At 38.1% G+C, this 17088-nt stretch overlaps 1 protein-coding gene across 1 annotated transcript in view; it reads left to right on the plus strand.

Moving 5' to 3' along the window:
* Positions 1-17088, plus strand: part of RECK (reversion inducing cysteine rich protein with kazal motifs) — a 72459-nt gene that overhangs the window by 27988 nt on the left and 27383 nt on the right. Inside the window, exons 7-9 of the mRNA XM_007455979.1 lie at positions 2708-2741; positions 4979-5176; positions 14265-14532. Of these exons, the coding sequence (XP_007456041.1) occupies positions 2708-2741; positions 4979-5176; positions 14265-14532 (500 nt within the window). The remainder of the gene's footprint in view (positions 1-2707; positions 2742-4978; positions 5177-14264; positions 14533-17088) is intronic.

A 17088-nucleotide genomic window follows, 5' to 3' on the forward strand; every position in this document is an offset into this window, starting at 1 on the left:
AATGAGAAATGCTTAGGGAACATCTCTGAGCTCTGGATGTGACAACAAGAGAGACAGCTGAGCCCTTCTATATCAGCGGTTAGCAAACTTTTTCTGTGAAGGGTCAGAAAGCAAATATTTTAGGCTTACCGGCCAGTTTAGGCTTACTGTCCACTCAACTCTCCCATTATAGTGTGAGGTAACCATATACAATATGTAAATGAATGGGTGTGACTGTGTTCCAATAAAACTTTACTTACAAAAACAGGCAGCAGGCAAGATTTGGCCTGGGTTCCATAGTTTGCCAACCCATTTGTGGGTGAAAGCTAGGGTCCATAAGTAGTTCTCCTTTCTAGGCCTCAGACTCTGGCTTCTGTCAAATGAGTTGGATTAGCTGATCTCCAACATTTTTCAGATTTTGTGTCCTTTGGTACCTCTCTCTGAAGCTAAGTGATCCACAAGGCTGACCCAGAGTGATATTTTTTTTATTTTTAAGATCAAATTTAAAAAAATCAAGCTTGAACAAATTTGTAAGTTTCTAGAGCAGAATTTCTCAACCTTGACACTATTGACATTTGGGGCCGGATAATCCTTTGTTGTAGAGGAGCTGTCTTATGCGTTGTAGGATGTTTAACAGCATCTCTAGACTCCTCTACCTACTAGACGTCAGTTCAGTAGAACACCCCAACCCCCCCGTGTTATGACAACCAAGAATGTCTCCAGACATTGCCATATGCCCCCTGGGAAGCAAGATTACCTCCACTTGAAAACCACAGTTCTAGAGACTTTAAGAGTAACTGGAAGAATGACAAAAATGGAAATCAGGCCATGTAACCCGGGACGGCCACCAAGATAATAAACATACTTCTCTAGGAACAAGGCCCAAAAAGCCAAAACCAAGAGGAATCAAGAGGAACCAAGAGGAACAAGAGGAACAACCAGCATATTAGAAAGAGAATGGCAGGGAATTCCCTGGCGGTCCAGTGGTTAAGACTCCATGCTTTCACTGCTGAGGGCCCGGGTTCCACCAGGAAACTAGGATCCCACAAGCCTCTCAGCTCAGCCAAAAAAAGCAAAGCAAACAAAAAAAAGAAAAGAGAAGGGCAATGAGAATTTTATTCACCCAGTTAAGAGGGGCTGGAAAGTTGGTAGCAGATGACTTTTTTTTTTTTTTTTGGCCGCACCAGGTCTTAGTTGCCACGTGTGGGATCTTCAGTTGCTTGCAGCATGAGGGCTCTTTTAGTTGCGTCATGATCTAGTTCCCTGACCAGTGATCGAACCTGGACCCCCTGCATTGGGAGCTTGGAGTCTTAACCATTGGACCACCAAGGAAGTCATGGTAGCAGATGACTTTTTTAATATTGATTTAGATCATTTTATTGAAAGTGTTCCTGAAACCATTGAACCAAAATAGAGGGCTACCTATAATGGGTAACTGAAAAGTCAAACTAAAACAAAGAAACATGGATGAAGAGAAATATAAAAAAGACCACTATTAAAGAATACCAAGAATATTTACCTTTCACTATTTTATATTATTTGATGAGATCTCTAACAGAAAGAATTCATACTGAGTGAATTCATTAGCCCTTATCTATGGGTCCTGGGTATTTTGTTTTACTTTGGATAAATCAAGTGTGGTTTATTCCTACAGTAGAATATTATTTAGTAGAGAAAATACAGTACAGCTTCACACAACTACATAGATGGATCCTTGAAGCTAGGTTTTAAGTGTCAGTAAAGCTGATCCTTTAATAAGTCTAGATCATGTAGCCAGCTTGGAAGTTAGTTGCAAATAAAAGCCAAAATCATCTCTATTCATCAATAAAGGTGTACTTGTTTTCCATCTACCTTTTATTTATGCCCATATTCTTTTAAGAATTTATTCTCTTCCAAGTGTGATATTAATCATAGTCTACAAGCCCTGATTATCCAAATAGCATTGTACAAGGATTTTTTTGTTTGTCTTGTTTTGTTTATTTTCCTTACAATGACTTTAACACAGTGTGATCTTTTCCGAACAGTGATCTAAGAGATCTAAAAACATTAATTCTAGTCTCAGATTCTACTTTTGACTTGCTCTGTGACCTGGGGCAGTCTCTCCCCTGCTAAGGAAATGGTTTCTTTATCTGTAATATGGTAGAGAGATTCCCCAGCTCTGGCCCCAGGATGGCTGCATGAGAATCATCTTTGAGGCCTTGTTTAAAATTTAGATTTCTGTGCTTCATTCCCAAATTCCAATTCTGTAGTCTAGGGTAAGGCCTAGGAAGCCCAGGTGTTCTAGTGCATGGCCAGGTTTGAGAACAATTAGAGGTGATCTTAAGGTCCTTTCAACTCTGAAATGCAATGGTTATATGAAATATGTATTTCCCTAAATAACCTTTATTATATTATTTTCTGAAAGCTTTTTTATGTTCTACAAGAAACAATTGAGATTACTACATTGTACTTTCCCCACATACACACATTGGTACAGCTTTACATAAACTTGGTTTGCTATAATGTGGTCAGCTTATGGCTTGGGTGATAATCTTGATCCCCAAAATGTATTAGAAGATGGTTTCTCTTTTCACCAGAATGCTATATCATAGTTTCTTTGTTTTTAATCTTGGATTTAGAGAAGGATTAAATAGTTTGATATCCTGATTTCCGTATAACTATAAAAGTGGAATAAAATTAGAAATTCTATGTGGTTGTTAATTTCTGTTTTTTTTCCTTTAATTTACAGAATGCTCTTTTCAGTTGCATTAGCAGAAATGAAAGTAAGTATATTCTTGATGGTTATACAAGCAATCCAAAGAGCAAAACACGGTTTACAGAATATGATTTAGCTGTTATAAGTATTGCCAAAACTCTGACATTATAACTTAGGCTGTTACTAAACCATCTGAAGGAATGTGCACAGCAGGATTCTGATAGGCTCTTTCCTCTGGAGTGTTTGGGCCATTCATGAATTCTAACAATTCCCATGTCCTAATTACAGATTTACAAAACAGATATCAGTGCTCGGTGTTTTAGGGGAAGATCATGCCCCACTTGGATAAACAGGAAGTTGAGCACTCCCACATGATATAAACAGAAGTTGAACACTCCCGCGTAATATAACGTAATATAATTGCAGCACTAGCTGAGGGCTGCCTCTCAGTTCATTCAGCAGATATTCACTGACTACTTGCTTGTGCAGGGCAGATGCACACGTGTTGGGGACACAACCTGTACACAAAGAACTCTGGGACACAGTGGGTATGGGATAGAGTTACTGATAAGGTGCCGCGGGAGTTCAGAGGAAGGAGGGATCACATCTTGCAGGGGCGCTTAGAGGTGACTTCATGGAGTTGGTAGCTGAACTGGGCCTTGAAGGATGGACATGATGTGAGCAGTAGAGATTGGAGGAAGGGCATTCCAGCTGAAGGGAACAGCGAGAGCAGTTGGAGATGGGGAAACACGTGTGAGGAGTAAAGACTTGTTAGGTGAGCTTGGCAGTGGGGTGTATTAAAGTATAAGAAACATTAGCTGTCTGTACTTTATCTTCTACTCTTTCTAACTGGGGTTTAGTTCAAGATTTTCCAGATAGTCTTTAGCACATAATCCTATATCCTCCCACACTGTGAGGAAGCCAGCCTAATTGGGGCATCAGAAGACAGGCATGTTTGTCCTATTCTCACTTGTCTCCTCTGTCCTCAGCATCCCTCACCCCTGCCCCCAGTTTTAGCTTCATTGAGGTTGACAATGGTAAATGTAGCCATTAATGATTGTTCTTTGTGATTAAAATGAACAATTCAGCAATGAACAATGTAAGTTTGTTAGTAATTTCAAATCAGAAACTTAGCTGGCACAATAGGTATGAAACAGTTTCCTTGTCCAGGAAAGAGGCTTGTCTTGCTATCAGTTTAGTCCTACTTTAGTTCATTTGTATATGATTTTATCACTATCATTATTTCTGGAAGTTGCCTGAGTTCCCTGCTCATTCCTTGGTCTGTGGAATCCACCCGAAACCTGATTCTGGTTCCTCTATAACCATCCCTAACTATTATCAGAGGTTTCCTACCTGCCATTTTCTTAACATTTTCCGGCCATACCTTTACCCTTTTAGCTCCCTTCAGCCTCCCACAGACCCCTTAGCCTCTCCTATGAGAACCTCTTGCTCTTCATTATAAATCCCACATCTGCACCCCCAGCCACTCATCCTGCTCTTCCCAGATACCTTAAATAGTCCACCTTGATTTTTAAAAATACATACATCCAGAATCATTTATTCCAAATGTGGGTTTTACTTTTCAGTGTTGAAGCAAGTCATATCAGTTATGAGGTGAAGACTTTCAATTTAGGCATAGTCTTAGAGATTTTCAAACAGTATAGAACTTTAGGGATTTTGTTTCAAGATGGACAGTTATATAATTTGCAAATTTATGAAGTGGTCCTGATATCTCTTAGTTTTTCTGGTCCTATTTTATAAATGTGAGGTATTTGGGGTTTTGTTTTATTTTGTTATGTTTGATTTGTTTTGCTTTGGTTTGCTTTGTTTATGAATCTCCACAGATCTAACGTGGAAAGAAGCTCTTCCAGTGGTTCTCAACATGAGTGCTATTAGCATTTTGGGAGACAGTTTCGATTATATGAGACTTTCCTGTACGTTGCACAGCATTTAACAGCCCTGACCCCCATGTGCTAAATGCCAGCAGTCATCCTTAAGTCATCATGAAAACCAGAAACACTTCCACATGCGTCCAAATTCTCCCAGGGGCTGGTACTGCTCCTGCTGAGAACCACTGCACTATAGACTATAAGTTGACAAATAATGACTTTCTCAGACCAGTGAGCACCTGAATGTCCCCATGGCCATGCTTACAGTGGTGCTGACTTTAACTACGTGTCTTCTATGGCATAGTTTTATTTCTGAAATTCAAAAAGACACGTATTGTTCCATCATTATTATGATGATTTAATGTTAGCAAATAGCTGATTTCATTTCAACGTAATCTCCTTTTTTTTCCCCTAGTGGGCTCAGTTTGTTGCAGTTATGCAGGCCATCACACAAACTGCCGAGAATACTGTCAAGCCATTTTTCGAACAGACTCTTCTCCTGGTCCTTCTCAGATCAAAGCAGTGGAAAATTATTGTGCCTCTATTAGTCCACAATTAATACACTGTGTAAACAATTATACCCAATCTTATCCAATGAGGAACCCAACAGATAGTAAGTAAAAGCCACATATTCCTCTCATTTCAATCTTTGGTAAAATAATTTGTAAAAAAAAAAGAAAAGAAGTAAATTCTTGAAGATATTTACAGACTGGGTCATTTGGGAAATACCAGGCTTCCTTTGGTCTTTAGATTTGGCAGACTGGACATTATCATCACAGCTAAAAGATGCCGAGAAAGACAGGGCTGTCAAGGGTATGAAGAAACAGGCACTCTCTATTCTGAAGTGGGAAAAGTCACTGGTATGGATATTTTAAGAGGGAAAATTGGGTTATGACCATGAGAATTTCAAATAATCATACCTTTTAATCTAGCAATTCTATTTCTCAGAAATTATCCTTCACAAAAACTCACAAATTTTCAAAAATACATCTACACATGTAACATTCTCTGACATAAATTTTAGCAATATCTTCTTAGGTCAGTCTCCCAAGGCAAAATAAATAGAAGCAAAACAAACAAATGAGACCTACTCAAGCTTATAAGCTTTTGCATAGCAAAGGAAACCATAAACAAAATGAAAAGACAACCTGTGGACTGGGAGAAAATATTTATAAACAACGCGACCAACAGGGGCTTAATTTCCAAAATATACAAACAGCTTATACAACTCAATATCAAATAAACAACCCAATGAAAAAATGGACAGAAGACCTAAATAGACATTTCTCCAAAGAAGACATACAGATGACCAGCAGGCACATGAAAAGATGCTCAATATTGCTAATTGTTAGAGAAATGCAAATCAAAACTACAATGAGAGAGAGGGCAGACAGCAAAAGCAAGAAGAACTACAATCCTGCAGCCTATGGAACAAAAACCACATTCACAGAAATATAGGCAAGATGAAAAGGCAGAGGGCTATGTACCAGATGAAGGAACAAGATAAAACCCCAGAAAAACAACTAAATGAAGTGGAGATAGGCAATCTTCCAGAAAAAGAATTCAGAATAATGATAGTGAAGATGATCCAGGACCTCGGAAAAAGAATGGAGGCAAAGATCGAGAAGGTGCAAGAAATGTTTAACAAAGATCTAGAAGAATTAAAGAACAAACAAACAGGGATGAACAACACAATAACTGAAATGAAAAATACACTAAAAGGAATCAATAGCAGAATAACTGAGGCAGAAGAACAGATAAGTGACTTGGAAGACAGAATGGTGGAATTCACTGCTGCAGAACAGAATAAAGAAAAAAGAATGAAAAGAAATGAAGACAGCCTAAGAGACCTCTGGGACAACTTAAACGCAACAACATTCGCATTATAGGGGTCCCAGAAGGAGAAGAGAGAGAGAAAGAACCCAAGAAAATATTTGAAGAGATTATAGTCGAAAACTTCCCTAACATGGGAAAGGAAATAGCCACCCAAGTCCAGTAAGTGCAGAGAGTCCCATAGAGGATAAACCCAAGGAGAAACATGCCAAGACACATAGTAATCAAATTGGCAAAAATTAAAGACAAAGAAAAATTATTGAAAGCAGCAAGGGAAAAATGACAAATAACATACAAGGGAACTCCCATAAGGTTAACAGCTGATTTCTCAGCAGAAACTATACAAGCCAGAAGGGAGTGGCATGATATACTTAAAAGTGATGAAAGGGAAGAACCAACAACCAAGATTATTCTACCCGGCACAGATCTCATTCAGATTCGATGGAGAAATCAAAAGCTTAACAGACAAGCAAAAGCTAAGAGAATTCAGCACCACCAAACCAGCTCTACAGCAAATGCAGAAGGAACTTCTCTAAGTGGGAAACACAAGAGAAGAAAACGACCAACAAAAACAAACTCATAACAGTTGAGAAAATGGTCATAGGAACATACATATTGATAATTACCTTAAATGTGAATGGATAAAATGCTCCAACCAAAAGGCACAGGCTTGCTGAATGGATACAAAAACAAGACCCATATATATGCTGTCTACAAGAGACCCACTTCAGACCTAGGGACACATATAGACTGAAAGTGAGGGGATGGAAAAAGATACTCCATGCAAATGGAAATCAAAAGAAAGCTGGAGTAGCAATACTCATATCAGATAAAATAGACTTTAAAATAAAGAATGTTACAAGAGACAAGGAAGGACACTACATAATGATCAAGGGGTCAATCCAAGAAGAAGATATAACAATTATATATAATATTATAAATATATATGGTGCACCATAAGAGCACCTCAATACATAAGGCAACTGCTAAAAGCTATAAGAGAGGAAATTGACAGTAACACAGTAATAGTGGAGGACTTTAACACTTCACTTACACCAATGGACAGACCATCCAAACAAAATTAATAAGGAAACACAAGCTTTAAATGACACAATAGACCAGATAGATTTGATTGATATTTATAGGACATTCCATCCAAAAACAGCAGATTACACTTTCTTCTCAAGTGCGCATGGAACATTTTCCGGGATAGATCACATCTTGGTTCACAAATCAAGCCTCAGTAAATTTAAGAAAATTGAAATTGTATCAAGCATCTTTTCTGACCACAATGCTATGAGATTAGAAATCAATTACAGCGAAAAAAACGTAAAAAACACAAACACATGGGCGCTAAACGATACGTTACTAAATAACCAAGAGATCACTGAAGAAATCAAAAGAGGAAATCAAAAAATACCTAGAGGGCTTCCCTGGTGGCACAGTGGTTAAGAATCTGCCTGCCAATGCAGGGGGCACGGGTTCGAGCCCTAGTCTGGGAAGATCCCACATGTCATGGAACAACTAAGTCCGTGTGCCACAACTACTGAGCCTGTGCACTAGAGCCCGTGTTCCGCAACAAGAGAAGCCACCGCAATGAGAAGCCAGTGCACCACAGCAAAGAGTAGCCCCCGCTCACCTCAACTAGAGAAAAGCCTGGGTGCAGCAACAAAGACCCAGTGCAGCCAAAAATAAAATAAATTAATTTAAAAGAAACATTAAAAAAATGCCTAGAAGCAAATGACAGTGAAAACACGACAATCCAAAACTTATGGGATGCAGCAAAAGCAGTTTTAAGAAGGAAGTTTATAGCAATACAAGCCTACCTCAATAAACAAGAAAAATCTCAAACAATCTAACCTTACACCTAAAGGAGCTAGAGAAAGAAGAACAAACAAAACCCAAAGTTAGCAGAAGGAAAGAAATCATAAAGATCAGAACAGAAATAAATGAAATAGAAACAAAGAAAACAATAGCAAAGATCAATAAAACTAAAAGCTGGTTCTTTGAGAAGATAAACAAAATTGATAAACCATTAGCCAGACTCATCAAGAAAAAGAGGGAGAGGACTCAAATCAATAAAATTAGAAATGAAAAAGGAGGAGTTACAACAGACACCACAGAAATGCAAAACATCCTAAGAGACTACTACAACCAACTCTATGCCAATAAAATGGACAACCTGGAAGAACTGGACAAATTCTTAGAAAAGTATAGCATTCCAAGACTGAACCAGGAAGAAATAGAAAATATGAACAGACAAATCACAAGTAATGAAATTGAAACTGTGATTAAATATCTTCCAACAAACAAAAATCCAGGACCAGATGGCTTCACAGGTGAATTCTATCAAACATTTAGAGAAGCGCTAACACCCATCCTTCTCAAACTCTTCCAAAAAATTGCAGAGGAAGGAACACTCCCAAACTCATTCTATGAGGCCACCATCGCCCTGATACCAAAACCAGACAAAGATACTACAAAAAAAGAAAATTATAGACCAATATCACTGATGAATATAGATGCAAAAATCCTCAACAAAATACTAGCAAACAGAATCCAACAACACATTAAAAGGATCATACACCATGATCAAGTGGGATTTATCCCAGGTATGCAAGGATTCTTCAATATATGCACATCAATCAATGTGATAACCATATTAACAAAATGAAGAATAAAAACCATATGATCATCTCAATAGATGCAGAAAAAAGCTTATGACAAAATTCAACACCCGTTTATGATAAAAACTCTCCAGAAAGTGGGCATAGAGGGAACCTATATCAACATAATAAAGGCCATATACGACAAACCCACAGCAAACGTCATTCTCAGTGTTGAAAAACTGAAAACATTTCCTCTAACATCAGGAAGAAGACAAGGATGTCCACTCTCGCCACTATTATTAAACATAGTTTTGGAAGTCCTAGCCACAGCAATCAGAGAAGAAAAAGAAATAAAAGGAATACCAATTGGAAAAGAAGTAAAACTGTCACTTTGCAGATGACATGATACTATACATAGAGAATCCTAAAGATGCCACCAGAAAACTACTAGAACTAATCAATGAATTTGGTAAAGTTTCATGATACAAAATTAATGCACCTAACTAATAAGAACCTGATATATTAAAAAAAAAACTCAAAAATTCAGAAAAGAGAAAACAAAATTAATGCACAGAAATCTCTTGCATTCCTGTACACTAATGATGAAAAATCTGAAAGAGAAATTAAGAAAACACTCCCATTTACCATTGCAACAAAAAGAATAAAATACCTAGGAATAAACCTACCTAGGGAGACAAAAGAACTGTATGCAGAAAACTATACAACACTGATGAAAGAAATTAAAGATGATACCAACAGATGGATAGATATACCATGTTCTTGGATTGGAAGATTCAATATTGTGAAAATGACTATGCTACCCAAAGCAATCTACAGATTCAATGCAATCCCTATCAAATTACCAATGGCATTTTTTACAGAACTAGAACAAAAAATCTTAAAATTTGTATGGAGACACAAAAGACCCCGAATAGCCAAAGCAGTACTGAGGGAAGAAAACAGATCTGGAGGAATCAGGCTCCCTGACTTCAGACTATACTACAGAGCTACAGTAATCAAGACAATATGGTACTGGCACAAAAACAGAAATATAGATCAATGGAACAGGATAGAAAACCCAGAGATAAACCCACGCACCTGTGGTCAACTAGTCTATGACAAAGGAGGCAAGGATATACAATGGAGAAAAGACAGTCTCTTCAGTAAGTGGTGCTGGGAAAACTGGACAGCTACATGTGAAAGAATGAAATTAGAACACTCCCTAACACCATACACAAAAATAAACTCAAAATGGATTAGAGACCTAAATGTAAGACTGGGCACTATAAAACTCTTAGAGGAAAACATAGGAAGAACACTTTTTTACATAAATCACAGGAAGATCTTTTTTGATCCACCTCCTAGAGTAATGGAAATAAAAGCAAAAATAAACAGATGGGATCTAATGAAACTTAAAAGCTTTTGCACAAAGGAAACTACAAACAAGATGAAAAAACTCTCAGAATGGGAGAAAATATTTGCAAACGAATCAACGGACAAAGGATTAATCTCCAAAATATATAAACAGCTCATGCAGCTCAATATTAAAAAAATAACTCAATCCAAAAATGGGCTAAAGACCTAAATAGACATTTCTCCAAAGAAGACATAAAGAAGGCAAGGAAGCACATGAAAAGCTGCTCAGGGGCTTCCCTGGTGGCACAGTGGTTGAGAGTCCGCCTGCCGACGCAGGGGACACGGGTTCATGCCCCAGTCCAGGAAGGTTCCACATGCCGCGGAGCGGCTGGGCCCGTGAGCCATGGCTGCTGAGCCTGCGCATCCAGAGCCTGTGCTCCACAATGGCAGAGGCCACAGCAGTGAGAGGCCCACATACCGAAAAAAAAAAAAAAAGAAAAAAAAACTGCTCAACATCACTAATTATTAGAGAAATGCAAATCAAAACTATAATGAGGTATCACCTCACACCAGTTAGAATGGGCATCATCAGAAAATCTAGAAACAACAAATGCTGGAGGGGGTGTGGAGAAAAGGGAACCCTCTTGCACTGTTGGTGGGAATGTAAGTTGATACAGCCACTATGGAGACCAGTATGGAGGTTCCTTAAAAAACTAAAAATAGAATTACCATATGACACAGCAATCCCACTACTGGTCATATACTTAGAAAAAACCTTAATTCAAAAAGACACATGCACCCCAATGTTCATTGCAGCACTATTTACAATAACAGGGTCATGGAAGCAACCTAAATGCCCATCAACAGATGAATGGATAAAGAAGATGTGGTACATATATACAATGGAATATTACTCAGCTGTAAAAAGGAATGAAATTGGGTCATTTGTAGAGACATGGAGGGATCTAGAGACTGTCATACAGAGTGAAGTAAGTCAGAAAGAGAAAAACAAATATCGTGTATTAACACATGTATGTGGAACCTAACAAAATGGTACAGAAGAACTGGTTTGCAGGGCAGAAATTGAGTCACAGATGTAGAGAACAAATGTATGGACACCAAGGGGGGAAAGTGGCAGGGGATGGGGGGACAGTGTGATGAATTGGGAGATTGGGATTGACACACATACACTATTGTGTATAAAATGGATAACTAGTAAGAACCTGCTGTATAAAGAAATAAAATTCAAAAATAAATTTAAAAAATAAATTTAAAAAAAAACTACAATGAGAGAAGAAAAAGAACTACACCTCACACTAGTCAGAATGGCTGTCATCAAAAAGTCTACAAATAAATGCTGAAGAGGGTGTGGAGAAAAGAAAACCCACCGACACTGTTGGTGGGAATGTAAATTGGTACAGCCACTATGCAGAACAGTATGGAGGTTCCTTAAAAAACTACAAATAAAGTTACCATATGATCCAGCAATCCTACTCTTGGGTATATTTCTGGAAAAGATGAAAACTAATTTAAAAAGATACATGCACCCCAGTGTTCATAGCAGCACTGTTTACAATAACCAAGGCATGGGGCTTCCCTGGTGGCACAGTGGTTAAGAATCCGCCTGACAATGCAGGGGACATGGGTTCGAGCCCTTGTCCGGGAAGATCCCACATGCTGCAGAGCAACTAAGCCCATGTGCCACAACTACTGAGCCTGCGCTCTAGAGCCTACGAGCCACAACTGAAGCCCGCGTGGCACAACTACTGAAGCCCCCACACCTAGAGCCCGTGCTCCACAACAAGAGAAGCCACCACATTGAGAAGTCCGTGTACCGCAACGAAGAGTAGCCCCTGCTCGCCCAAACTAGAGAAAGCCCGCACGCAGCAACGAAGACCCAATGCAGCCAAAAATAATTAAATAAGATTTATTACAAAAAAAAAAAATAGCCAAGCCATGGAAACAACCCAAGTGTTCATCAACAAATGAATGGATAAAGAAGATGTGACATACACACACACACACACACACACACACAAACACACACACAGTGGAATATATTACTCAGCCATAAAAAAGAATGAAATAATACCATTTGCAGTAACATGGATGGAGCTGGAGATTATCATACTAAGTGAAGTAAGTCAGACAAAGACAAATACTAAATGATATCACTTATATGTGGAATCTGAAAAATAGTACAAATGAGCTTTTTACAAAACAGATAGACTCACAGACATAGAAAACAAACTTATGGTTACCAAGGGGGAAGCAGGGTGGGGTGAGGGATAAATTAGAAGTATGGATTAAGATGTACACTACCATATACAAAATAGGTAAACAACAAGGATTTACTGTATAGCACAGGGAGCTATATTGAATATCTTTTAACAACATATGGAAAAGAATAAAAAAACCCAACATATATATGTATAACCAAAGTACTTTGCTGTGCGCGTGAAACTAACACAATATTGTAAATCAACTATACTTCAATACAAAATAAAACAAGATGTATGTTTACAGAAGTCCATGATGTAATAAGCAAAAAAAAGCAAGTTTCAGAACTAAATGTGTATAGTAAGGTACATTTTTAGTTATATACCTATTTGTTCCACATTATATGGATGTGTAATGTTTGAATTTTACCAATGAAATTTATTACTTTTATAATAAAAACATCACTATAAATGAGATCCTGATACTTTTAAAAAATTTGGGCCTCCTAATGAACTTGCATCTTATGGGGTCTTCAAAATCTCAGCTTTGGAAAGCCTATAATCCACTTTCTTCATTTAGAGGTGAAGTTTAAGAACTGACTAATTAAGCAAAACTGGCAAGAGACTTGTAAGACTCAGAAGCCAGATGCCAATGTTTTGATTTACACTGGGATATTGAATGACTTGTTTTTGTAAACTCAGAAGCAGTGCTACGTGCCTTGTTTGGCCAGAATCTAAAGCAGAACTCTAAGGCTTATGACATTTGTGTGGTTGTGTGATGAAAATAAGAGGGTGAAGCATTTGCCGTAATAACCTTCATTCATTTTAAAGGCAGATCTGTCTTCACTGACATTTAGGCTATAGAGAGGTGCTGCTGAAGCAACGTTGATAGATAGCAGCTCAAAAAAAAAAAGGCAGAAAAATGTTTTAAGGGTAGAACAACCATCTCAAATGCCTGTGCTAATACATAGGAAATCCAGAAAAGAAAGCTACAGACAGATAGCAGATATGCCTGAATAAGCTTCTTAAGAAGTCAAACTCCTAAGAAAACTGCTTCAAAGAAGCCCTCTGAATCCTATAGACTGGTTGAAAGTGTTCTCTTGCTTTCTGATTTTTTATAGAAAAGTAAAGGCAGAAGCAAACTGGTATCTTGTCAGAGTTTTTAATTGTATTATTTAAATTACTACTTAGATTAATTAATTTGCACAGATTTTTAAAAGCTTTATATCCCAGAATGTAATGAAATACAGTATTTGTGGTTATTGCTATTAAAATTAGTCATCTTTCTCATTATGTTAAGGACATAATCCCTTTTAGGTAGCTGTTTCTAGCATGAAATAATTCCAGTTTGATCTACAATACCCTTTCCAGGAACATAAAATGCCTTGCATGTAAGGACCTCTTAAGTGTAAGAGGACCTTTCATTTATCTAGGAATAGTGCTGGAGATCCCATGATTGGGCACAGTGGTGAATCTGGGAATAAATGCCTAGTCTACCTTTAGCTTTTCACTTATTTGCTATATTGCAAAGTAATGGAGAGAGAATTTGGTAGGCTCAGTATCCTGGAGAAACTGACATGACTCAAGAGTAGTAACAGGTTCCAGTACACCACTGGGTCCTTCTGTCTGAGCAATGCATGACATAAAACCAGCTAATTAAGCCACTTATATTCTGAAAATGTAGGTTTATATTGCTGTGACAGAGCTGAAGATCATGCTTGCCAAAATGCCTGCAAGAGAATTCTGATGTCTAAGAAAACAGAAATGGAGATTGTTGATGGCCTCATCGAGGGTTGTAAGACCCAGCCTTTGCCTCAGGATCCACTTTGGCAGTGTTTTCTTGAAAGCTCACAATCTGTTCACCCTGGAGTCACTGTACACCCTCCTCCCTCTACAGGCCTTGATGGCGCTAAATTGCACTGTTGTTCTAAAGCAAACACTTCAACATGTAGGTCAGTACCTCATTTTCCTTTATTAAAAACAGTAGAAAATAGCATTTTAATTAATGAATTTTAGTCTAGCAAATGTGTGTTATATTCTTGCACTGTGTAGTCTTAAGAGTCTAGAAGATATAAAATCATTCTTTCATCCAGCAGATATTTATTGAGCATGATGTATATATAGAACATTGTTTTTGTACATTGAGCTAAAAGCACTGTGTTTTGGGGTGTGGAGGTTTAGCATTGGCAGGGCAATAAATATTTAAAGATGATGCAATATGAATTCTACCCTCGAGGTTATCGTCAAGTAAGCTTACAATTTAGGAGATGTTTTGACCAGACATCTAAGGGATATTCTTTTTGTTAAATTGTGAAACTTTGAACTTAATCAACTTTTTGCATATGTTGGTGAATAACCTGGGCTGGCACTTATATCCAAAGTTAGACAGCAGTGTATTGGCATTTATTTGGATGATACACTTAGGGATAAAAAATTGGCAATACTATTTGTGTAGGTGGGAGGAAACACAATCTAGAGATAAGAATAAATGGAGATAAGATAATGGTTTAACACAGGCGAAACAGAAGTTTGCTTTATTAGAGATATTTTGGGTGAAAAGGTACCACATATTACTAGAATATCCTGAAATGAATATGACATACAAGGAGTGAAATGATCTTTCCTGTGGTTTCTAAATTGGATGGACTTTAGCAAAAAATTGTGCCTAGAATAGCTCATCAGACTTTATCAAAGATATGAAAAAATCTGGAAAATATCCAAAGAAAATTAACAGAAGGGCTAAAAGAGAAGTTAAGTTGGCCCTATAATTCAGGAAATTGTATTGCTGATAGGAATTAATAAGTGTACATATGGGAGGGATGCTGAGTACTTCTTTGAATGTCTGCAAAAGAGTTTATGCCCTGTAGTCACTGGAGATAGGACTGGCTGTGTCATCCCAGAAGAATTTCAGTAAGAAACGTGGCACCTCTTACCTTGATGTAAGGTTTTATGGTTTACTGAATGCTTTCACTTTCATCTTGTTTCATCCTCATGAAACCTTACAAGATGACTGGTATCATCTTATGACTGATGTCAATTTGTTTAATTCTTGTATATATATAGAAAACTAACTCTGAGATGTTAAACAATCTGTCCAAGGTCATACAGAAAGTTAGGACTAAAGAAAGGACTGATTTCCAGATCAAGGTACCTAATGGATTTTTTTTTTTTTTTTTTTTTTTTTTTATGGCTGCGTTGGGTCTTAGTTGCTGCGTGCAGGCTTTCTCTAGTTGTGGCAAGCAGGGCTACTCTTTGTTGCGGTGTGCGGGTTTCTCATTGCTGTGGCTTCTCTTGTTGCGGAGCACAGGCTCTAGGCACAGAGGCTCAGTAGTTGTGGCACGTGGGCTCAGTAGTTGTGGCTCACGGGCTCTAGAGCACAGTCTCAGTAGTTGTGGTGCACAGGCTTAGTTGCACCGCGGCATGTGGGATCTTCCTGGACCAGGGCTCAAACCTGTGTCCCCTGCATTGGCAGGCAGATTCTCAACCACTGCACCTCCAGCGAAGTCCCTGCCTAATGGATCTTGATATCATCTTTCTCATCCCCATGATGTGTAAGCTCAATTGAGAGCAGGGACTTGGTCTCTTTTATTCACCACTGCATTTCCAGTGCCTTCAACAGGGCCTCACAAAAAACAGGCACTCAATAAATGCTGGTAGAGTGAATGAGCAAACTTATAAAAGTAAAGATACCCTCCTCATAGGGCTAATTATGAGAGTCAAAATGTAAGAGGGGTGGAGAATTTCTACTTGTGATTTTGCATATTCCGGTAGTATTAAAATTTTATATTATGTGTTACTTTTTTTTGACACTTTTATTACATTTATAAATGTTAAAAATTAAACTAATGAATATAATGTGTGAAAGCACTTTGGAAATGATAACTGATGTTATTTTAGCTTTATATATGCACTTAAGTTGCTTTATAATCATCGAGTACTGAAATAAAAATGCATACATACTACAATAGTGTATATATATATATAGATAGATAGTATATATTACTATATACAATAGTTTATAGCAGCTTTGGAATTCATAAAGCCTTTACATGTAGGCTATCTTGGTATATCTTAAGGAATATAAGTGGCTTGGGGATACTTTTTCAGGGAGAATCCAGTGAACCCTAAGTCTATAGTGCTTATTAAAAGGAGTCTGGGGCTTCCCTGGTGGCGCAGTGGTTGAGAGTCCGCCTGCCAGTGCAGGGGACGCGGGTTCGTGCCCCGGTCCGGGAAGATCCCACGTGCCACGGAGCGGCTGGGCCCCTGAGCCATGTCCGCTGAGCCTGCGCATCCAGAGCCTGTGCTCCACAATGGGAGAGGCCACAACAGTGAGAGGCCCGCATACCGCAAAAAAAAAAAAAAAAAAAGGAGTGTGAGGATCATGTCACAGTTTTGCCTCCTGTGATTGAAGTATAAATATAGTGGACTATATCTTTTTGGAGGCAACACCATATGCTTTACTTCAAGTAAAGGTAAAAGAGAGATCAGAAATATAAAGGGGAATAATT

This window comes from Lipotes vexillifer, unplaced genomic scaffold, assembly GCF_000442215.2.
Source record: "Lipotes vexillifer unplaced genomic scaffold, Lipotes_vexillifer_v1.1 scaffold920, whole genome shotgun sequence".
NCBI classification, from domain to species: domain Eukaryota; kingdom Metazoa; phylum Chordata; class Mammalia; order Artiodactyla; family Lipotidae; genus Lipotes; species Lipotes vexillifer.